This window comes from Phymastichus coffea, unplaced genomic scaffold, assembly GCF_024137745.1.
Source record: "Phymastichus coffea isolate CEN01 unplaced genomic scaffold, Cenicafe_Pcof_1.1 PCOF00015, whole genome shotgun sequence".
Lineage (NCBI taxonomy): Eukaryota > Metazoa > Arthropoda > Insecta > Hymenoptera > Eulophidae > Phymastichus > Phymastichus coffea.
The window spans coordinates 203,953-229,076 of NW_026706826.1; the positions used below are offsets into that span (position 1 = coordinate 203,953).

Consider the following 25,124-nt stretch of genomic DNA (forward strand, 5'->3'; position numbering starts at 1 on the left):
CAATATAAAGAGCGGCCGAGGCTATATTAAAAGACAAAAATGTCGAACAGCAATCAGTCAACAGCGAGCTATCAGACCGCTCACACCTCAGAACATTCAATTCCTGAAAAGCTTGAGACTAGAAGTCGTCGAAAATCGTGGAAGAAAATATTGTGTATATTAGTGTGCTGTATAAAACAACAACAACAATATGGAGGGAATTCTAGACATTCATTCAGCTGTCACTTTCGATGAGTCTATAGCTCATTATGAAGTTCATGCGCATCAGCCTTATTCATTATCATATTTCAATAATAGCGATGAAATTCATATAGCAATTCAACATCAAGATTTATCTCTGCTTCCATCGCGCAGTATGATTCATATTTGTGGTAGGTTAACCAAGCCGGACGGTACTACGCCAGTGGAGAACACTTTATTAGTCAACAACGCCCTCTGTCATTTGTTCGAGGAAATACGATATGAAATAAATGCTATTGAAATTGATAAAGTGAAAAATGTAGGCTTAACAACTCTCATGAAAAATTGGCTTTCACTCAATCCATGTCAGAGCTCTATCGCTGAAAATGCCGGATGGAATGGTGATAACAATGAAGTTTTAATATGTAACGCTCAAGGTTTTTTTGATGTGACTATACCTCTCAGTATGTTGATGGGCTTTGCTGAAGATTATCGGAAAATTGTAGTCAATGTCAAGCATGAACTTATTCTCACAAGATCAAGAGATGATTTGAATGCTATTTTGTCTGCTCCAATTGGGAATCCTGCTGCTTCAGAAAAAACAAAAATTACTTTAACTAAGGTTGAATGGCTGATGCCATATGTGATGGTTGCAGACAAAGAAAAAATCAAATTACTCAATCAGATCGGACGAGATCGTGCAATTACAATGAGTTATCGTACTTGGGAAATGTATGAGTATCCAAAATTACCACGTACATCAAAGCATGTTTGGAGTGTTAAGACTTCCAATCAATTGGAAAAGCCTCGCTTTGTTATTTTAGCTTTTCAAACTAAACGTAAAAGTTCGGCGAGTGTTAATTCTAGTAATTTTGATCATTGTAATATTAGTAATGTGAAGCTATTCCTCAATTCACAATGCTATCCGTATGGAAATCTCAATTTGAATATCAATCAAAATCAGTATGCTGTTCTCTACGATATGTATACTAATTTTCAAAACTCTTATTATGGTAAAGAAAACGAGCCTTTATTCAATAAAAAAGATTTCATTAATAAAGTACCGCTAATAGTTATAGACTGCTCCAAACAAAATGAAACATTAAAAAGCGCGCCAGTCGATGTTCGCCTAGAATTTGAAACTCGGACTGATTTTCCTGAAGATACTGCAGCCTACTGCTTAATATTACACGATCGTATTGTACAATATAACCCGATTAGTGGTGATGTTAAAAATTAGTTTGAAATTAACAAGACATTATGTAATCAATGTATACGATGCTTTTCAATAAAAAAGAAAATAAATTATATATTGTTGGAATTTAATAAAAACTACCTATAACCATACTATATAGTGTCTATGACGCCCTATACTTTCGATTGGTGAGGTATGCTGACTATGGCGCCCTCTACTTTCGAATAGTGAGGTATAGGCTTTATATAGAACAAACACGTGCCTCTACTCTCATAACGGTTTTGGAAACTAGTAGAGTTCACATTAACTTCAGCATCTTTTAAAATGGATTTCGTAATAGATTTTCAAGGTTTTCAAAGTTTTAACGAGACTTTTGTTTGTAAAGAACTAGCATATCTACCATTAGATATAGATACTGTTCCAACTGTGTTTTTCTTCAAACCACCATATCATTGGTTTCAACTTCCTATCAAGTATCGAAAAGTGAATCATTTCTTAGAAACGTGTCATCATGGTTTATTATGGAGATCCGGTGTTATTCCATATAAAAATTTAGCACGTGTACTAAACAATCATTTAAATAATTCTAGAAATATTTATGTAAAAGGATTAACAAAGAAACAATGGTTACAAAAAATTTTACCTGAAAAGTAAGTATTTTTATTTATTTATTTTTTTGTTAGAAATTAAAATCATTATTAATTAAAAATTTTTTCCTTTTTTAGAAAAATTTTAGAACTTGAAAGCGAGATGAGATGTCCGCCAATGAGCGCATTACCTTACCCATTAGAAACAATATGTACATATCATTATAATAAACCAGCTAAATTTGTATGTGCCGTTACAAATGCACAAAGATTGTTTTCATGGATAAAAGCTAGACTGAAGCAATCTGAAATGGAAGGTATTGATGAAGTGGACAATATTACCTATAAAAATTCAATTCAATATTTCAATATAGCGATGTCAACTACTGAAAATAAAGATTATAGGCAGACTGTATTATATTCAATGTATAGTTGAATGAACAATAAATTAATAATTAAACGAAAATTCTATAAGTTTTATTAATTAATATTCGAATAAAATAATAATCGAGGTTGAAAGGTTCCCGAAATCTAATGAAAATACTATAGCGCTTGCTTAGAGAAAGAGAAAGAGAGCAGCATATAGCTTACCAAGCTATATGCTACCCTCTCCAAGGGCCCAAATACCCTACTATTAAAGGAGAGCGTGAGAGAGAGAGAGAGAGAGAGAGAGAGAGAGAGAGAGAGCAGCATCTACACTATACAGCGTATGCGTCTAGCAAGCTAGAGACGCTATCCCCCTCTTCAAGGGCTATACGGAGCACGCTCCTAGCAAGCAGCTAGAGACGCTACCCCCACTCCAAGGGCTATACGGGGTACGCTGCTAGCAAGCAGCTAGAGATGCTACCCCCTCTCCTAGGACATGCATCTAGTCAGCATGTTTACCGTTGAAGGAGAGTGAGAAAGGAAGGGAGAGAGAGAGAGAGATATTTTTTTTAAATTTAAATCAATTTATTTAATTTTATTACATTACACTAAATTTAATTAGATTACAAAAATTTTTTTAATTTTCAATTATTTTTCCTACCACATGGTTTGGTAGGTCGTGTTAGTTTCCTGCTAAAACAGGAAAATACACTAGGGTCCTCGATTATTTTAATACATTTTACCTTTGGCACCACTTTCTGCTTGCTCGTGGTAGGTAAAATTATACTGTTGTTGCTGCTGCTGCTGCTGCTGCTGCTGCTACTGCTGGTAGCGATGACTGCCGGTGGAAGGGCATTTTCAATGCTACTCATGGGACATCTCGATGGTTCATTTCGATCCACAGCATCAGTAGCAACATTCATCTAAAAAATAATATTTATTTTAAAAAAAATTTAGTTATTAAATAAAAAAATGTATTTATCTATAATAAATAATCTTACCTTAAGAAATTTCTTCTTTGGCGGAAGAGATGTAAACGCTGCTAACGGAACAGCGTTTAGACATCTTTTCTTGGCTGCTTTTACGGCTGTCGTTTCGTTCGCAGCCCTCGCAGCCTTTTCGGCTGCAGACTGTGCAGCCCTCTCCGTCTTCTCAGCCGCAGCTTTAGCAGCCCTTTCAGCCCTTTCAGCTGCATACTTTGCAGCCTTTGCTGTTCTTTCAGCCGCGGCCCTTTCGAGCTCAGCGGCCCTCTCGCTTGCGGCCCTTTCGAGCTCAGCGGCCCTCTCGCTTGCGGCCCTTTCAGTTGCAGCTTTTTCGGCTGCAGCTTTTTCGGCTGCAGCTTTTTCGGCTGCAGCTTTTTCGGCTGCAGCTTTTTCGGCTGCAGCTCTTTCGGCTGCAGCTCTTTCGGCCGCAGCTCTTTCAGCCACAGCTCTCTCGACTGCAGCCCTTTCTATTCTCTGAACATCGCTCTGTAACTAAGAAAACTATATATATATATATATATACTTATTTAAAAATACTTATTTAAATATAATTATTTATATAGATACCTTTATGACTACTGTTAATATCTGTTGAATATGTCACCTATGCGACGGCTCCGTCACGATTATATTTAGCTGAAAAGCAAAAATAAAAAGATTAAAAATAAATATATTTAATATTATATAAAAAATACTTACCACTCTTAAAATGGCAATAATTAAGCAATAAAATATGCTAGTTGGTAAGCTAGCTAGCAGCATCGGAGGAGTCTGAAAAAATAAAAAATTTATTATAAAAACTGTCTTAAATAATTAATAGAATATATAGATAAAAATACTTACATTAACCATGAAAATAATCATGGCATTTATTGTACTTATTATTTGTACACTATCCATTTTAATTTTTTATAAAATGTAAAGAATAGTTACTAAAAATATTAAATGCTTCGTCGATGTATACTTCTTGAGCACTACCGAACGATTGACTCCGGAAAAGATTTTCGGAAAAATCAGGATGATTCCTACTCTCCAAAAGAAACTCTAGTCAAATTGATAAAAATCTTTAAAGGAAGAAGAACATTGATTTCGCTTTAGACGCTCAGCATGTTGGAGGATGTTAACGCAACTAAACAAGGCTAACTCAAAAACCTTATCTCTAAGGCAAAAAAGCAGTAAAATGACTAACAGACAATTCATCATTAAGATTACTCTATCTCCAATCACCTGCTGCTTACATACTTTCGAACGCATCTTCATTGTAAAAGGAACATCGAATGCGTTTTAACCCTCAGCATGAGGTAAAGCGTTATTGGAGAAAGTGCAAGCTGGTGTGGGTGGTCGAAAGTTTCCTAAATTATATGTGTGGCCCTGAAAAAGGATAGTGCACGCTGCTAGAACGCATCTTCATTTAAAAAATCTTCATTTAAAAAAGGAACATCGGTTATGCTTTAGACTCTTAGCAACGACTTCTACAGCAACCTATCTTAACAACCTCTGTAGGTGGGTGGGAGAGTGGGTGAAGTCAAAGGTACATCAAATGCCTTTTAGACACTCAGCATGGGGTCTCACTCTGTCGAAGGGGCCCCATAGCGCCCTACTATCGAAGGAGAGTGAGAGAGAGGGATAGAGAGAGAGAGAGAGTGAAAACAGCATCCTCACTATACGGCGTACGCGCCTAGCAAGCTAGAGACGCTACCCCCTCTCCAAGGGTCCACACTCAGCTAGTATAAGCACCCTACTATCGAAGGAGAGCGAGAGAGAGAGAGAGAGAAAACAGCATCCGCACTATTACCGACTTCTACAGCATCCTACCTTAACAACCTCTGTGGGTGGGTGGGTGGGTGGGTAAAGCGTCCTACTATCGGGGGGGGGGGGGGGACTGGCCCCCTCGAAGGGCCCACTGGCACGCGGGAGGTGTCGAACGAACATCAAATGCAACGCTCGGCATGGGGTCTCACCTTATCGCGATTAAAAGGTATCACTACCTTCACACCTTCATCGAGCGGCTCCTTTCTGTCCCAGAACATACACGTATCCTTATACATTGGCGGCGCGCGCGAGGTGTCAAACCAACATCAAATGCCCCTTAACACTCAGCATGGGGCCCACTGGCACGCGGAAGGTGTCAAAGGTACATCAAATCCCTTTTAGGCACTCACCATGGGGTCTGACTATTAATTAAAAGGTGTCACTACCTTTACACCTTCATCGGGCGGCTCCTTTGTGTCCCAGAACATACACGTATCCTTATACATTGGCGGCATCCTTTGTCGGCTCCTTTGTGTCCCAGAACATACATTGCTTATCTACTTGGTAGGTTTAACATTTCAGCGAAATAATTAGGATAAACAATATTGAAACGGATTGAAATCGATTCCACTTTAATACGTTTTAATAAATATTTGTGGAATTCAAAGAAACACTTAAAGCGGTTTTCATTTTCAGTTTGAAAACGTTGTTTTAACAGGAATAGCTATAGCGGAATAATCCAAATTATGTATTTTCAAAAGAAACGTTTTACTGTTTGTAATTATATGTATGTATAAAACGATATTAATCTTTTCTTTTTTTTAAATGACATTTTTTCATTACAGGTGCAGCTTCCAGCGAAAACTTATCTAACATTGAACCTAACTTATCAAATGACCCATCATTGTCGGATACATTGCAACTTGAAATTTATGCCAACAATGAAGATTATTCAGATAATAATCAAGATGAAAATTTGAATATTGAAAATGATGTTTTGCAAGCTCATAATGAAAACGATAATGATGTTTCGGATGATGAAGTAACGTACGCCATTAGCACAGATGAAAGTGAAATAGATGAAGATAGTGAATTTGATATCAATAATGACGATAGAAAAAATGAAAGAGATGTGTTATTTGATCAAATAATGTTTCCTCAGTCAAATTTAAAAGTACGCGACGTAATGGTTCTTATTTTGGCAGTTTCGTTAAAATTAGGCCTTAAGGATGAAGGAAAAATAATAATTGGCGATATGGTAAAAGTTCTTGCTGGAAATGAATTCAGTAATGTAAGTTTATCAAAATATATGATGTCAAAATGTGTTTCTACACAAGAAGAACATTACTTCTCACTATTATTATCGGCAAATGTAACAGAAAATTTAAAAAATACAGATATTACTTGCATCAAATGCAAAAGTAAACAGAGAATATCATCGGCATCAAGTAGTTCTTTTTTATCTTTAGATTTAAAATACGAAATAGAAATATTATTGTCAAACCAAAGACTTAAAAATGATATATTATCAAATCTATTATTGCAACGTAGTATTAATTCCAACGGTAACGACTCCATAACTGATATTCATAGTGGTTCAGTATACAAAAATATCATCAGAAATGCTGAGATAGGGGGGAGGAGTGATAATGAATTTATAGCAACTGTGAATATTAGTACAGATGGTGCTCCATTAACTAAAAGTGGCAAAAAAGGATTTTGGCCTGCTCAACTTATCCTAAATGACTTCTCTCCAAAAAACAGAAATAAAAATGTTTTGTTATGTGGCTTGATGTTAACTGTAAAAGAACCAGAAAGTAATCTATTAAATCTATATATATCAACTGTTTTTGTTGAACAAATCAAAATTTTGAGTGCTGAAGGTATTAAAGTGTTAACAGATAATGGTGATGAAGTGTCAATCAAATTTTATACTCACAGTTGCATTGTAGATGCTATAGGTCGTCGGATATTGCAGAATAGAATCCAGTTTAATGGATTTTTTGGATGTAGTTGGTGCTACCAAAAAGGTTTATATATTCATGAAGTGAGAGGGGTACGTTATGTTGTAAGCCAGTCTTCCGATTTAAGAACAAACAATAGCCATGAACATGATATTGGACATAAGACTCATTTGAATCTAACAACGTTTAGGGGAGTAAATGGAAGATGCTGCTTATCAGAATTAGATTCGTTTGACATGATATGGTCTTTCCCATACGAATATATGCACGGATTACTTCTTGGTGTAACATCAACTATGTGGAATGTATGGAAAAGTGGAAAATATGAATTTAAAATTAACCCAGCCTATGTCCGTTTGATTGAAAAACGTTTTTTGAAAATCACACCAACCCGCGACATTCATCGACTTCCAAGAAGCGGGATAGTATTAGGAACCGCAAAACTTAAAGCTTCTGAATTGAAGTCGTGGTTATTGTATTATAGCTTGCCATGCTTGAATGATATTTTGGAGGATGAAGCATTGCAGCATTATAGCATACTTGTCAACATTGCCTATGAAGTATTAACGACAAATATACCTAAAGCAAAATTGAATCAGTATGAGCAAGAATTACTGCGGTTTTTAATTGAATATGAAATGCATTATTATGAAAAAACAATGGTATTTAATCTTCATGCTGTAAAACATATAATTGAATCTATAAGAAAAACAGGACCTCTAGTTTTCAATTCCGCCTTTCCTTTTGAAAGCAATATTTATCAGTTGAAAAAATTAGCTACAGGGCCCAACGGAATGGATAAGCAAATATGTAGAAAGTTTTTACAAAAATTGGTCTTTTCATCTGGAAATTTATACAATTTACGGTGTAATGAAGCAATAAAAAATTTCTGTTTGCATTTATTGTCATCTACCAGATGGACAACGGGTCTTAGATATGGAGAAGAGGCCGTCTTTTATTGTGATAAAGGTGAAATAAAGCACATTCATCAGTTAGGAGTTCGATTAATATATAAAAAGTGTATTTTCAATGGCGTTGTTTATACAAATAATAAGTATACTCAAGCCACGAAAACTGATGATAGTTTTATCAAGTTAATATCAGGCGATTTTTGCATCATTTTAAATATTATTGATAATCATTCAAATTGTTATTTAGAAGTTAGAACTTTCAAATTATTTCCTGAACTTCCATTTCCTTTAGTTTCACATATAAGAAAAATAGAAGCTGAAGATATGAATAATGTACAACTGATACCCATAGAAGCGGTTGAAAATAAAGCTCTACTTATAAATGTTCGAAACGGTAGATATCTTTGTACGATGGCGAATATTGTAGAGCTACAATAAAATTATACTTACACCTTTACTACATGTAAATATATGTTTTAATACTTATAAATATAATAATAGATCTTAAACAACTCTTTTTAAGTTTATATTATTTATTTCTCTATTCAGTTTTTAAATTAAAAAAAATATTTAAATCGATAGAAATGGATTAATTTAATATTGAATGTAATTGGATTGAATTGAAAAGATATCACATTTCAAATGCAAACCATAATACTAATATTTTAAATTATATGATCGCAAAATATTTTTGACTGGTTTAATAAGTTCATTATTACATTAAACATTAATTAAAGCTATTCAATATAGTTGATATGAATAACACAATTAATTTACATTCAAATTATTATAATTAAAAATTTTGAATAATAATTTAATTACAGATTTCCTGTATCCTACAACTTAATATTTATTGCTTTTTAAAAAATATGGTGTAAAAAAAATTGAAGTTTCTATTGGAAAAGGTAACCATCGACCGAATCATTTTAGAATTGAAATGAATTAAAGTCTATTGATATATCATTAATGAAGTGAGCATTCGAATAGATTAAAATGTTATTCTGAATAAGTACGGATTCAAACCGATTGACCGTCCATCGATAAATTTTATATTGAAATCGATCAAATCATTTTAGAATTGAAATGGACTAAAATCGATTGATATATCATTAACGAAGTGAGCATTCGAATAGATTAAAATGTTGTAGAATAAGTACGGATTCAAACCGATTGACCGTCCATCGATAAATTTGATATTGAAATCGATCAAATCATTTTAGAATTCAAATGGATTAAAGTCGATTGATATATCATTAATGAAGTGAGCATTCGAATAGATTAAAATGTTATAGAATAAGTACGGATTCAAACCGATTGACCGTCCATCGATAAATTTGATATTGAAATCGATCAAATCATTTTAGAATTGAAATGAATTGAAATTTTTTAAATGACATTGAATTAAATTATATAGAATAGCTATTGAACTATAAAGGACATTGAAGTCGATTTAATACCATAAGATTCAATACTAACTAGTACATTTCAAACCGATTCGAATTAGATGAGATACATTCGTATTGATTTTTCAATACCCATACTTCGGTTGGTCGATTGAACAATATAGATCAATGTTAATCCAAATCAATGTTCTTGTTTTAGCAGGGTTAATACGAGTGATTTTGAAAACAAAAATATTTTGATTGATGTTCCTTATAAGGAAGCCATAGGCAGCTTATTGTTTCTTGCCATGGTTAGTAGACCGGATATATCTCATGCAGTGGGAGTCCTTAGCAGATATGCTGATAAACCGACAACTGATCATTGGGCTAATGTAAAACGCATAATCAAATATATAAAAGGTACATTAGCGTACGGTTTAATCCTTGGTAAATGTAATTTTAGAGAAAATGTAAAATTTCTAGCTTACAGCGATGCTGATTTCGCAGGTGATTCTAAAACACGGAAATCAACCTCGGGTTGTTTAATAAAACTAAGCGACGATATAATTTCGTGGTTTTCGCGAAGGCAACAGTCAGTTTCATTGTCAACGACAGAGTCGGAATTTATAGCAGCTTGTAATGCTGTTCAGCAACTTGTATGGTTAGATAGATTAGTTCATGATTTAATTGATTGTGATTTAAAAACTCTGATTCTTTACATCGACAATCAAAGCACAATAAAAATAATAAAAAATCCTCAGTTTCACTGCCGTACGAAACATATCGACGTTAAGTATAACTATGTCAGAGAAAAATATAATGATAAATTTTATGTAATTAACTATGTATGCTCAAAAAATCAACAAGCCGATATTTTGACTAAAAGTCTGCCAAAAGTAAGTTTTGACCGTTTGCGTAAAATGATTGGCGTAGTTTCTATTTTCTAAGTGGGAGTGTTGATAAAATGTAATAGAAAATACACTCTGTATGTATGTGTGTGATGATGGGACTAAGAAAGCATAAGTAGCGCCTCCCCCTAGTTTGGTCACCGAGCTGGCTACCCGCGCTCTCTCCGCTCGAGTGAGCTGTATGCTGCTAGACAGCCTTGCGATAGGTACTCTGTACCCTTTTCTCCTTATATTAATAAACTCTCTTTATATAAAATTCCTGTGTACTCTTATTAATAAACTAACAAAACTCAACGTTAAAAAATTTTTTATAAAAAGGCGCTTTTAAAAACATAACATTTATACCACAGGGTTGCAACCCCCTTTTTAATAGGGGTAAATACACTATTTTTTGTACTGTTTTACGACATGTAATATAGTAAATCAGCTCAAGTGATTTAAAAATCACACTGATAATGAGAAAATACCAAAATTAAATTGACGTGTGTACGGATTTAAAAAAAATATATTTAAGGGGTGTTTCACCCCCTAGAAACCACCCCCGTCAAACTATCAGCAGGTTAATCCACCTAACCCTGGGATAAACAAGTTTAGTCGTTTGTTATTTCTTGAAATAATTTAATCCTATGCATGAGCGAGCTACCTCAACTAACCAACCTGCCTCTAACCCACCAAACCCCTATAAACCATCCTTACCCAACCACATGCAGGCTAATAGACCTAACTTTGGGAGAATTAAGTTTATCAGTTGCTTTTTCTTAACATAATTGATTTCTATACGGTACGTGGGGATCCCATTTTTTTTTAATAAAATATATCTGTAGCTCAAATATAATTTATGACAAATAATAATATGTTTAATACATTTTATTTTAATAGTACTAAAATGGCGAGAAATATCTCTTAAAAATAAACACGAGAATAACACGAGGTCTAATTATCATTTATAGATCTATACATATATATTTATATTCGTATGTAGATACATAAATATATTTACGTAAGAGCCATCGTACGCGATACTACATATATTTTGATTTTTCATAATAATTTTCATCTTCTTTTTTTTATTTATTGGTAAATTAAAATGTATTATTCAACGAATTCCTTACAGAAATGATAATCATCGAAAAACTGTTTGAAACATAATGATCTTTTACACCAACCACACCGTATTATAGCAACATTTTTACATGCTTCTACTTCGCAATGTATATTGCAAGAATCTCCAAAACTAAAATCAACAGGGTTATCTGTTTTAGCTGGTTTTTCAGCAATGTAGCCGCTTTTATACCAAGCGTATTTAAAAATATTTGTATATCTTGGTGAAGAAAGCTGGTTATGGACAAGAGACTGCATTTTATGTTATTTCTTAAATGTAGATTCATTTCATAGTCCAACAAAATTACTTGATCTGATAAACGTCGAATGAAGTTTTTCCAGATAAGAAATCCATAAACATCGAGTGGTTGGATGTTCCCTGTCGTTCCTATGGGATTTTTTTTTATATTAACAATTTTGTTTGTCGGCATCGTTTCCCTTACAGCTTTATCGCAATGTCCACTCTAAGAATCGAGTAAAAGTACAGATTGAGGTCCAACATTTGGGTAAAAAACTTCTTTCAAACAAATTTTAAAATGATCTAAAATAAAAAAACGTCTAAAATTTTTTTATGTCATTGCATTATAATAAACAAAAATATACTTACTTGTCATTAATTTTCCAGATTTAGATGCTTCCACATGCACATTTTCTGGTATAAATAATGAAGATTCCACTATGGGACCGAATCGATCACTTTTTTCTTTCAATACTATAAAAAGTGGTGATAAAAGTTTCCCGGTTGCTGATATAGTTGGCTGAATTGTATAACTGTGCGTTGTCGATGAAGCCGACTGTACCAGACATTGCACCTGCTTTTCTCCTTCAACTGCTAATGTTCTTCCCGAGTGCATTTCTAATTGGAAACCACTCTGATCTGAAATATAAAAGTTTGCAATGCCGATTTCTGGTATACATGATTTAACATCAGCTACAAAAGCATCAGCATTAGTTTTTAGTTCTTCTTTACTTTTTAATGTTTTTTGGTGACAAATTTATTTATTTTTCTAGATACTATTCTATGAGTTTTTTTAAATTTTAGTAAGCAATTTTGAGAAGCCTTAAATCTTATATCTTCATGGCCAACAATTTTTTGAGCTTGCGTAGTAGACAAAAACTTTTCTTCTTGTTATGTTCTATATTTTCGTGTTCGGGAAATTTGACTTTTCTTCAACTACTATGAATAAAGAAATATGTATCGGACGTCTTATTATCGTAAGGGACGTAGATTTGATATAACTTATCTTCTTCGAGCCATTGTTAAGACAAAATTGTAAATAAGATAAAGTGTACAGCAAAGTAAAGTACCAACAAAAAGTAAACTAAACCACAAGTGAAAATTGAAAAAAGTAAATAGTTTATAAGGATAGAAATTGAGACTATAATAACTATTTATAACTATTAATATAATCAATTATTTGTTATAATTTCTTTTCTCATTGACAAATTGTTAACGATTAAAAAAGAAATAATAACTATATTAAACTTCTACTTTTGAAATTAATAATTTTTAACTGTTATTACTTGTTATTTTTCTTTATTACGAATTAACTTTACGTTTAAAAAATAATAACTATTATTATTACTCTTTTATACACAGCTATATGTAATACAATGCAAATAATATTTAAAAAAAAACTGATACTATAACTGTTATTATTAATTTCGAAAAAACAAAATAGTTAATAATTATTTATAATTTATTTTAGTCTCAAATCTTATATTTATAAGCCGTTATTAATTATTTTTATCATTTTTGTATTTATAATGAAAAGAAAATAATAATTATTACATAAAATTTGTAATATTTCGGACATATTGTTATGCAATATGAATGTTATTCAAGAAATAACAAACGACTAAACTTGTTTATTCCAGGGTTAGGTGGATTAACCTGCTGATAGTTTGACGGGGGTGGTTTCTAGGGGGTAAAACACCCCTTAAATATATTTTTTTTAAATCCGGAAACACGTCAATTTAATTTTGGTATTTTCTCATTATCAGTGCGATTTTTAAATCACTCGAGCTGATTTACTATATTACATGTCGTAAAACAGTACAAAAAATAGTGTATTTACCCCTATGAAAAAGGGGGTTGCAACCCTTCGGTATAAATGTTATGTCCTTGAAAGCGCCTTTTTATAAAAAATTTTTTAATGTTGAGTTTACTGAAAAATATTCATTTGATGCTGAGAAATATTAAAAAAACTTATTTTAGGGGTTGATTTTCAGGGTGGATTTCACCCCTTAAAAGCCCTTATGGGCCGATAAAAAAAAACACGTATCTAATTTTTTTCAAGTACTACAAGATATCCCAAAATCATTCAAATCGGTGAGGTCGGGTTGGGGTGGTTCCATTGTAAGTAAAATATATTTATTTTGTCATAATATAATATGTTTTTATTGTTCTCCGTGTTTCCAGCCAAGTGGACGGCTTTGCTTCTTTGGTGCGATGACTGCCTCGTCTGGTACTGTAAGAGCTTCGACAGTTTGACTGGCGGCTGCCTCATGCTTGACGCTAGTATCAAAAGCCGGTTTGTACAATGTGCGATAATCGTCTATGACTGAACTCGCGAGGTTTGAGTCTCACTCCGGGTGCGAAGTTTCAAAAACTTCTTCGTTGTTTTCGTCGTGAGAGCCTGAAGGAAATTGATGATTATCGTGCCATGGTTTTAAATCAATTACGGTGACCTTACCGACGTCTATGCTATTCTCACTTCCAAGCTGGTATAAGTTCATATCCAGGCATTTTAATACAGTCAACGGTCCGGCAAACCTTGGCATTAACTTCGCAGCTATTTGTTTTGTTTTGGAGGAGAGTGCACGATTTTTCGCCCAAATTTTATCTCCGACGTTGTAGCTAACGTCGCGATGTTTGGCATTGTAGTACTTCTCTTGCCGATCTTGTTCTTCTTTGGTATTTCTCAAAGCGTTGGCTTGGAGATCGTCCAGTTTATCTATGCGAGCATGTCAGCGTTTGATCGCTGTAACATTGAGTTCTTCCGCAGCTGCGCGCTATTCTGTTCATTTCAATGAATGTAGCTGCTCGGGATTCCATCCAAAATTAAGAAAATCAGGATTTGTCCGGGTGGCTTCTGAATAGCCGTATTGAGGGCGGAAGTCAATTTCACGATGTGCACATCTCACGTGTTATATTTTTCATTGATAAATGCGGCGATCATAGTTTTTATCGTCCGATTTATTCTTTCGGTGGGACTACTTTTGGAAGTGTAAGGCGTGCAAGTCGTATGAATTATGCCATTTGAGCGCAATAACTCGTCGACCAGATTGTTTTTGAACGGTATACTGTTGTCCGACAAAAATTTGTCAGGTACGCCAAAACATAAGAGAATGCGTTCGTCTCAGTTCTCGCCTAATTGTTTTCGCATTTGCCTTGCGGATAGGAATACATTCAATCCATCGTGTAAAAATGTAATAGCATCGGCGTGCAATGCCGATATATTCACTACTATTACCAATTATTTATAAAGGGGGAAGGCAAGGAAGGCGGTGTATCGCTCCAAGCAAAGCAGGAAGGAGAACAGCGGGCAAATGATTTCACACACACAACTCGTTGATAAACCGTTTATTACAACGCACTACCTAGAGTGCCGGCGAAAGTACAAACACTTATTAACAATAACGCGCAAACTTAATCTAAACGAGATGACCGGCACGTTAGCGCCATGTCACCTCGTTAACCGGCTCAAACAATTACTTAAATTACATACTGCCGAAAGCTACGCCGGCTCGAAAAAGCCTGGCGTAGCAACGCGAACCGTGAGAATCGCCGAGGAAAGGAAGAGATATAGAGAGAGAGAGGAATCGGTGACCTTACCAAATTCTGGTGGACGTCGCTGTTGCTGGCAGCCTTGAAGGTGTCCCACCGGCGGCTAAGCTGGAAAACCCCTAGCTGCTTCGTGGCCGGCGACCTGGCAGAAAAGGTTGTCGGGTGTTGCCTCGATGACAGCTTCTTGCAGGGCAACTGCTGCGTCGCTGGCAGAGGAAGTCCCGTCCGGCCGATCTGCTGAGGAATGCTGACTTCTTCCGGACAAAGGGCAGGCAGCGATGGTCACCAGCTAACTCGTACGACTCGTAAGACTGATTGCTGTCGCGCGCGTCGCGTCACACACTGTCGCGAGTGCCTGAGAGCCGGCTTCTCACGCCTTCTCCCACCACTCGCGTCCTAATCGGCGGCACGCGGCAATGCCGGTCGCGACAAGTGCCGCGCGCCAAGCCCAACTACTAGACTATTGCTTTTCTCTCTCTCTCTCTCTCTCTCTCTCGCACTCTCAATACTCGATCGCGTCGTCGCGTCCACGGCTTCTCCTTCCACCGCTCTCGTGCGTAGCTGAAAAATAAAAGGGCAGGCATCAGGCACGTGCTAAAAACGTGCGCTTGATGCCGGCCGTGCGCCTTTGCCTAAGAAGGAGAGGGAGGCAAGCACACGGTGCAGGCCATGACGGGCCTACACCGTCACAAAAAGATTTATAAAAATCAGCAAATGTTTATAACCCTGAATTGACTTGAGGAAATATCCCATAGTGTGACACGCGTCTACGAGGTCTGTCCGGAAAGTATCGGGCCTACCTTTATATTTTCGTGCTAGTGTTATTCTTTATCATCTGGTGGGTGGCATCCTTCAAAGTAATCCCCACCTGATTAAATAACACGGTTCCATCGATGTTTCCACTTTTCAAAACAGTCCTGGAACTCACTTTTAAGGATAGCCTTAAGTACACTCGTCGCATTGTTTTCAACCGTTCTTTTGTCATCGAATCGGTGTCCTTCGAGTGGTTTTTTTAGTTTTTGAAATAGCCAAAAGTCACAAGGGACTATGTCGGGCCTGTATGGAGGTTGTCGAAGCAATGTGATATTGTGTTTGCTCAAAAACTGCTGCACAAGATTGGATGAATGCGCTGGCGCATTATCATGATGGAGAAGCCAGTCACCCCTTTCCCAAAAGTGCGGCCGTTTTCTTCTTACTGCATCACGCAAACGTTTCAAAATTTGAACGTAGTATTATTTATTGATTGTCTGACCTGTTGGTGCATATTCGTGATGTACAACACGTTCACAATCGAAAAAAACAATCAACATTGACTTAACATTGCTCCGACTTTGACGTGCTTTTTTTGGTCTTGGTGATTCAGAATGCTTCCACTGTGAAGATTGTTGTTTTGTTTCAGGATCATAACTATAAACCCATAATTCATCACCTGTAATAACTTTTCTAAGCACATTATCATCATTGTTGATCATTTCCAGATTGTCCAGAGCGATTTCTAAGCGAATGTTCTTCTGCTCTGCTGTGAGCAATTTTGGAATGAATTTCGCACACACGCGTTTCATTCCTAAATTTTCGGTTAAAATTTCTGAAATGATAGTTTTTGGTATCCCAAGGTCTTCTTCTAGTTCTTGCACAGTCATACGATGATCTTGTTCGATTGCAAGTCGCACCCGCTCAATATTATCTGCGGTTTTTGTCGTCGAAGGTCGGCAGGAACGAGAATCACTATCGACAGAAGTGCGACCATCCTTGAACCGTTTATACCACTCTTTTATTCGTGTTTTGCTCATACACTCGCTTTTGAAGGCCTTTTGCATCATTTCAATAGTTTCCGAACTCGTTTTTTCGAGTTGAAAGCAAAATTTGATGCAAATTCGTTGGTCTTGTTTTTCAGTCATTTTTGACAATATCAAAATCCGACGAACGCGAAAAAGACACCGTAAACAAAGACACGCTGCGTATGAACTATACGTTCGGCAGGTGTCAGTAAGTAACTAAGAGATTCGTGAGGCTTTACGTTTCTGTCTGGTAGAGGTCGCTCTAACACTATGGCGCGAAGATATAAACGTAGGCCCGATACTTTCCGGACAGACCTCGTATTTCACACGGGTAGAAAACAATGTGCCGAAACATAAGTCCTGCGGGAGAAAGTTGCTTAACTTTAACTTGCTGGCATACTAAACAGTTGCACACGTAATGAGCAATATCTTTATAAATTCTTGGACAATAATAGCGAAGAATTACGTTCTGAGGAGTTTTGTAGCGGCCGAGATTCCCTCAGTTAACTTTCTGTGACATTCTACGATACGTTCTCTCGTTACTCGTTATTTGCAAACAAATCGTCAATTAATGGATCAGGCCTGTACGTGTACAGACCGCCACCTACAACCTTCCAATAAAAATACGCTTTGGGATTTTTGAGAACTTGTTGCGGTTTCCTCAAATACCAAGCGTCTTTTATACTCTCGTCAATCTGGAACGAAGCGAGCGCAACGGCTTCATCCTTGTCCGACTCATACATGCGCGATAACATGTCAGAGACGACATTATACTTTCTCCTACGGTGCACAATGTCATACGCTTGCAAGTGCAGAGACCACCGATCTAATTTTCTGTTGGAGTGTCTCAGATTTTGCAGCTCTTAAGGCTCGCATGGTCAGTTATCACAGTAAAATGATATCCTTCCACATACGTACAGTCTGTATTTTTCAATCGACCAAAAAACTGCTTAATATTCACGCTTAGTGATTGATGAACGATGATCTGTGCAGATAAGATGCGACTTGCGTAGCAGAGAACGCTATCTTCGCCGTCTATTTTCTGCAATAAAACATTCCTTAGGCCAGTTTCACTCGCGTCGCATTGGATTGTACATGGTGCATTAAAGTCAGGCCGAGCGAGTATAGGTGCGGTCACAAGTAGACGTTTTACCTGCTCTAAAGCTGTCTTTTTCTCATTTTTTCACTTATTCTTGGCGTTTTACCGCGTGAGCAGATTAAGCGGGTCACAGATCGTGGCTTAGTTTTCTAAAAATTTGCGGTACCACGAAGCCATGCCAAGAAATCTGCGTAACTGCTTGAAATTCTTCGGTGCCGGGTACTCAAATATCGGTTGGACTCGTTCGAGGTCTGGAAGGATGCCGTCGCGATTTACTAGTACGCCGAGATATCGTACCTCCGTCGTACAAAATCGCCACTTTTTACAATTGATCTTGAGCCCTGCTTTATTCATTCTATGTAGAATTATAGTGAGCCACTTAACATACTCGGTAAATGTTTCCGTAGCAATGATCAAATCGTGGGTATACGCGAACGCATACGGCTTCATTTCCCGAGAGATAAGCTTATCAACTAAAGTCTGAAATGTTGCTTAAGGTTTGGACGCGCGGCTCTGATTGATTTGATCTCCCGCGGTAGCGCACAGCGCGCAGAAGGGCCTGAAGTTCACCGATAAAGATAAGCCGCCAAAAAGAAAGTACGTACACGCAAGCGCACGCTGTCACTCTTTCTCTTTTTCTAGCCGACGGCGATTGGTGCGCGGACTCTCGAGCTCTCTTGCACTCGTTATAAATAAATCTATGTTTCATTCGCTAAAACTATATTATTATATTTTCAATTGCTAATCATATGAACTAATACGTACATTACCCGTTATCTACTTTAGGCCTTCCGCCGCAAAATTAGTCAAAATTTCAAATTCAATATCTCTAGTAAAAATTAACGTACAGAGTTGCTCGGGGACGCCTTTAAAAAGTCTTTCCAAGATCTTTCAAATGGTATGATTCATGAATGTCATCGGTTTTTTTTAGATTTTTGCAAGCAATAATTCAACATTGAAAATTCGGAAAAATTTTTGCCAACTTTGAAAATTTGCCAAATCTGGAAAAAGAATTCTTACAAAAATTTGAGTTAAAGCATTTGTTAACTTTTATCAAGCTCTATATGAATCATTGTTCAAAAAATTATTTTCATTGAAACCGAAGCGCGCACGGGTATTCTTTCCGGAAAATGACAGTTTTTTTCAACATTTTTTATGTCAGTGAATTCTAAAAATTAAAAAAATGTTTGTTTTTGCAAGTGGAATACAGTACTAGTTTTTTTTTAATTTTTTGAAAAAAAGTTTTGTGGATTTAAAAATTTTTTTTTTCACAGTCCATGATTTTTTTCATAATCTTCAAAGTTGTAGTATATTCTCTTACCTTAATTAAGATTTTAAGGATATTAATAATGTCACTTCAAAAAATAAATCTTTCAATTCTTTTAAAGTCGGATGTTTATTAATTTACAAATTTTTGTATTAATTTCTTTATAACAATCTAACCTATTATCTTAGTTATCATAGTCATTTCTATCTTTTGTCTATCTTTCTATCTTTTATCTATCTTTTATTGATTTCCTTTTTAAGAATCTTCAATATGCTTTAATTAAGTTTTTATTTAATAATATCGTATAATTTATTTTATATATGCATTAAATAATAACTCTCCGATCGTTTTGTTTGAAAGGCTGTTTCAGTAAGTTAAATATGATACGTAAAAGTTTAAAGGTGACACAATGACTAGAGAAAAGACTCCTTAACAATATTTATAAATCTAAAAATAAGCTTACCTGATAAATCCTTAGACAAACTTTTTTTACCTAATTTTGATCTCGAGTATGACTGTTACATCACTTATATAGAAAACATGGATGCTTGTGCTTTTTTAACCTAACAAAATATTGGCTATTTTGAAATTATAATTTAATCATCAGCTTTAAATATAATACTATAATCTTTTAAAAAGAAAATAGAGACTATTATATTTCTTACTTAAAAATATTATATGATTAATTAGTAGAGGATGTATGTGTCCTTTCTAAAGCAAAATAGCGTTTAAAGTCCTCATTGATAAATCGATAAATAGAGGCCAGTCACTACTAACATATTCAGTACATTTACGAGGGGTGTTCAAAAAGTAAGATGACTTTATGGTTTTTTCAAAAAATATTTATTTACTGGTTAATAATTATGTTTTTCCCTTTAAAGTAGTTCCCGTTAGATATAATACAATTGTGCCAGCGCTTTTTCTAATCATCGAAGCAGTTCTTTCAGCGATGCAGTTTTTATCTCCTCAATCGTTGAAAATCTCCGTCCTTTCATGGGTTTCTTGAGTTTTGGTAAAAGAAAAATGTCACTGCGAGTCAAATCTGACGAATATGGAGGCTGAGGCATGACTGTGGTGTTGGTTTTGGCCAAAAAATCTCTCACAAGCAACAATAAATGAGTAGGTGCATTATCGTGATGCAAAATCTACGAATTGTTTTTCCAAAGTTCCGGACTTTTTTTGCGTATTGCCTTTTGCAAACGACGCATAAGTTCAAGAAAATACTCCTTATTGACCGTACGATCTTGTGGTAAGAATTCCCGATGAACTACGCCATGGTAATCAAAGAAGACAGTGAGCAAAACCTTGATATTTAATCGAACTTGTGCTTTTTTGGGTGTTGGCTCTTCTAAGATCTTCCTTTAGGACGATTGAACTTTAGTTCTGACATCATAACCATATAACCACGATTCATGGCCAGTTACAACCCTTTTGAAAAATCAGGATCTTTATTGACTTCATTCAACATATCCTGAGCGATGGTCATGTGACGGTTCTTTTGATCAGAATTAAGCAATTTTGGAACGAATTTCGCTGGCACATGTCACATGCCTAAAACATCCTAAAGAATGTCATACCATGAGCCAACCAATATGCCAACATCTTCTACAACTTCTTTGATGATGATTCAACGATTTTTTTCACTGCTTTAACGTTTTCATCTGTTGTTGATGTGCTTGGACGTCCAGGGCGAGGTTCGTCTTCGACATTCTCTCAGCCTTCTTGAAACAGCTTGAATCACTTATACATAATTTTCTTACTCAGAGTAGACTCACCGTATTCAATTGTTAACATTTCAAGAGCTTCAGAGCACTACTTTCCATTTTGCACACAATGTTTAATGTAAACACTTCTAACCTTTAACCCCTCTGCTAGAAAAACAACACGTGCTATATAGTCGAAATTATGAATATATGATCGTGGCGAGTGTACCAATACAACAACAAAAATTCAAAACTTGAATGTACATTGCCTGCGAAAATTGAAAAGTCATCTTACTTTTTAAATACCACTTGTATATTCGTTGCTTAATACTGAAGAGTTTTCAAATGATTCAACAATTTTTTTCTATTAATCTTGAAGCTAAGAATTTGGAAATATCTTTTGAAGGACCAAGTCATTTATATATTATATATTCCTATATTTATTATTCTATATAAGCAGTTATATATTTCTTCTTACTAGCAATTTGCAAAAAGCAATTAATACACAAAATTTTTGTGTTTTCAAATCATTTACATCTTAAGTACCTACAGTAAAACATGTTTCGTAAAATTTTTTGATTAATCAGTGAATTTTAGTTTTTGATTATTAAAGATATTGTAACAAATAGCAATAATATACATAGAGAAAAAACCGCAACCGACTAACTTTTCTACCAAATTTACTTCCCGTAATTGAGTCTTATTGTACCATACATATAACAATAATAAGGTTAGAAAAACGTGTTTAGACTAATATGCAATGCATTACTGTAAAAATTTAAGTGTATATCCACTCCCGTTTAAAGAAAACCAAATTTTCTGACCTTTATTTTACCTTGAACGTCTTATGGTTAAGCGGACCCAGGGATCGTGATCACTCGGAAAACATAAAGATACTTTAAGCTCAGAAATGCTCCGCCCCGAAATCCTTTAGTTATCCTGTCATTATTAGTCGTACGTCTTAAAGTATTTGATTAGTCAGTCTAATATTATCCCATGTTTATTTTGCTAACATATCTCTTTCTCTCGGTTGGCTCTTTGTTTCTCTTCTTCTGTCTCTCCTACTTTGGCTTTTCACTGGTGCATATCAGAAATACGCGAGTGAGTAACCAGAAAGAAAATACTTCATGCATTCTCATATCGTTATAAAGCTATAAAAGCAATTATTCTATATAAATAGTATTCCATAAAATCTTACTCGAAAAAAAGCGGCGGTGCTTCCTCCTTTCAAAGCGCCATATTTGATTTTAGTTTGTTTTGCTAAATCTTCTGCACTTTCAATTGGTGAATCCATACGTTCGACTGTTAGAAAAGCTGCAAGATTGGCTGTGTACGATGATATCATGATAAGTGTAAAAAACCACCACATTCCGGCTACCATCCTTGTTGATATCGCTCTTGAAAAATATTAAATATTAGTAAATATTTATGTACGAATTATAAAATTATTTTTTGAACATTGAACCATAAAATTAACAATATATATTTACAAATAATACAAAATTATTAGATTAGTTTATTCTTTTACGTTGTGACGGGAATTTAGATCACTACAATATATTAATTTAACCGAGATAAAGTAGTGGCTGGCACAATTGCAGCTCTTCGCGGAATTACGTTCTACTACGTAAGACCGGCCCGGTAGGTCAGATCGCCAACTGGCCCGCGGAGAACGTCATGGGTCGCGCAGCTTAAATCGCGAAAGTTGAGGGAAGCGATAGGAAGAAAAGGGTAGTCCAAAAGAAAAGCCATGCAGTTGTAGTATACAAATATATATAGTTTATTTACGTGTCAGTGTACGGGACGGTTCAGAGAGAGCGGCGAGATAGGTAAAGTGAGAGAGAGATTCAAGGAACGGTCGGTACTTACATTAATCGGTGTCTCTCGATTATAATTCGGCAAGATTGCTGAATTCACTTATTTGAATAGTCGCTTATCACGAAGGAGAGGAGATATCGCACGCACAGTTACACTTCACTAACCAGTCACAAACAAGGATCACTTTTCAGCCACGAGACGATTCACAAAGAAAAGCTAACAAAAGTATCGGCACATCCCAACACCTCTGCACGGCTCGCGAGCTATCGGCTAATTGCCGGCCCTTCATCACGCGGCACACAGTGCACGGCCGTCACACATTATAGTTATGCCTACACGCGCACGCGGTCTCTCTCTGCCAGCACTCTCTGTTACTTTGTTATCCGCAGTCGTCGTCTGCTGCTGCTAAGGAGAAACATAATTCAAATAATATAACATTATAGATATATGATATTCCTAATATTATCGCCGTAGAGAGAGAGACATAACGAGTTGACATCAAACTCATTATAACGTTTTACTCGTTTGAAGTATATTTTTGACTATTCCTTAAATATCAAAAAAGCCAAATATCGGAAAATTAATTAGCCTAATATCTTATTTTAAAATAATAATTATCAATCAACTAGTAATCTGAAATAAATCGTATTCAATATTATCTTACCGAAATATTTAAATTTCAGTCAGTCAAGGGAAAATGTAAATTAGTAATATGACAATACAGAAATCTTATAATTTATAACATACTTTTTGGTAGAAGCAGCGATTATTTTCAATAATATAAAGTGAAGGTGTATGCCTCCACGAAGAATGTTAAAGATAATCATTATATTGATCCACACTTCGTAAAACTTGGCTCGTTGGAGGTCATAGGCCAGACTATTACCAACCTGGTATAGTGGTACAAAAATGTCACTAACAAAAGAACAATTTTCTGAACTTGGGGAGAGTGTCATGGCACTCAATTTAGATAGAAGCATGAATGCAGCAAATTTATGAATAAACAAGCGAAGAAAGCAGGCGAAAGTAAATAATAAACACGAATTAATAAAGCTTCGAGTTAAGAGAGCGAAAAGAAGGAATTTGTATAGAAAATATGTTACCAAACAAGGAAGAGAGTGAATAGAGAAAGAGAAAGAGAAACAGAGAGAAAGAGAGATAGACAGAGACTTCATCGATATGACACTTATATTTTGTGACGGAGAATCTCGGCTAGGCCGATCTCGTCCGTTTGGCTCTCGCAAATATCCGTGCGCCGCGCCAGGCTGAGAGTGTGTGCGTTTGGTACACACACTCACGCTTGGACCTTTTATTTGCGAGGTGCTGAACACGGGCTAAGCTGATGACTGGAGCGATGCAGATGGCGCAGAAGAGAGAGAGAGAGAGAGAGAGAGCGCTCGAATTGCGGATCGCCGCGGAAAATTGGGAGAGTTTCTACTAAGCGATAAGCAGAGGAAGTCGCGAGCGCGGATAAAACCGACGGTTACGGTTTTTCCAAGTTGGCCCCGCGACCTCGTCGACGATCATTCGTTTCGGAGACACGCCCAGTGCGCGGACGAGTAGTGGAGCGTAAGGCTGGGTCGCGCCCAGCCGTGTCCCGAAGTATACCCGGCACCGGTGCGTATGGGTAACCGGCGAGATGCGCGGGTGCGCGCGCGAGCAGTCTGAACGTGTTGCGGTATCGAACGATAAGGAGGCGGCGAAGACAACAGCAGTATTGTGGAGCGAACGAGAGGACGAAAAGGAGGAAGATAGCAACGACAAAAGAAAATACCAGCGAGACGGCCAGCGAGGAGCACACCAGTGACGTCACGGTGCAGAGCGCTCTAGCCGTCCGAGAGGCTGAAGGTCGAGGTCGGTGCCGTGTTTTTCTCTTGTCTCTCTCTCTTGCATGTTTGGGCGCCAGCTTATGGCTGGTAGCACGGCAGATCAGCTGGCTACCCGTTGGCAGAATATCGGCGGAAAGTATTTAACGGGCATATATTGTTATAATATTTAGTTTTTACAAGGGAATCGGCAGGCTGACCAGCCACCGATTCACCTTCGCGTTCGCGTTTGTTATTGTGCCACCCGTAGTGTATAAGTCCGAGGTCGCCGTATTGTAATTGATTGTTGACAATTAAACGACTAGTGTATCAATCCGCTGTTGTGTTTATTCGCCGCTGTATCACTTCTCATCCCGACTTCGAATCTGTGCGTTTAACGTGTTTACGCTCGACGCGTTATTCAGTCGTGGGAACGTCTGTTGCTTCCCGAATCCCCGAATAAATAATTTGTGCGGACGATCGCGAGCAACCCAGAAGGGTACGGCCGGAGTTCTTCGTTACAATTAAAAGGTTT

The 25,124-nt window shown here is 36.2% G+C and overlaps 1 protein-coding gene across 1 annotated transcript in view; it reads right to left on the bottom strand.

The window, feature by feature from the left end:
• Nucleotides 1–25,124, bottom strand: part of LOC131675042 (glutamate receptor ionotropic, kainate 2-like) — a 2,022,482-nt gene that overhangs the window by 153,986 nt on the left and 1,843,372 nt on the right. Inside the window, exon 15 of the mRNA XM_058953868.1 lies at nt 22,165–22,363. Coding sequence (XP_058809851.1) covers nt 22,165–22,363 — 199 coding nt within the window. The remainder of the gene's footprint in view (nt 1–22,164; nt 22,364–25,124) is intronic.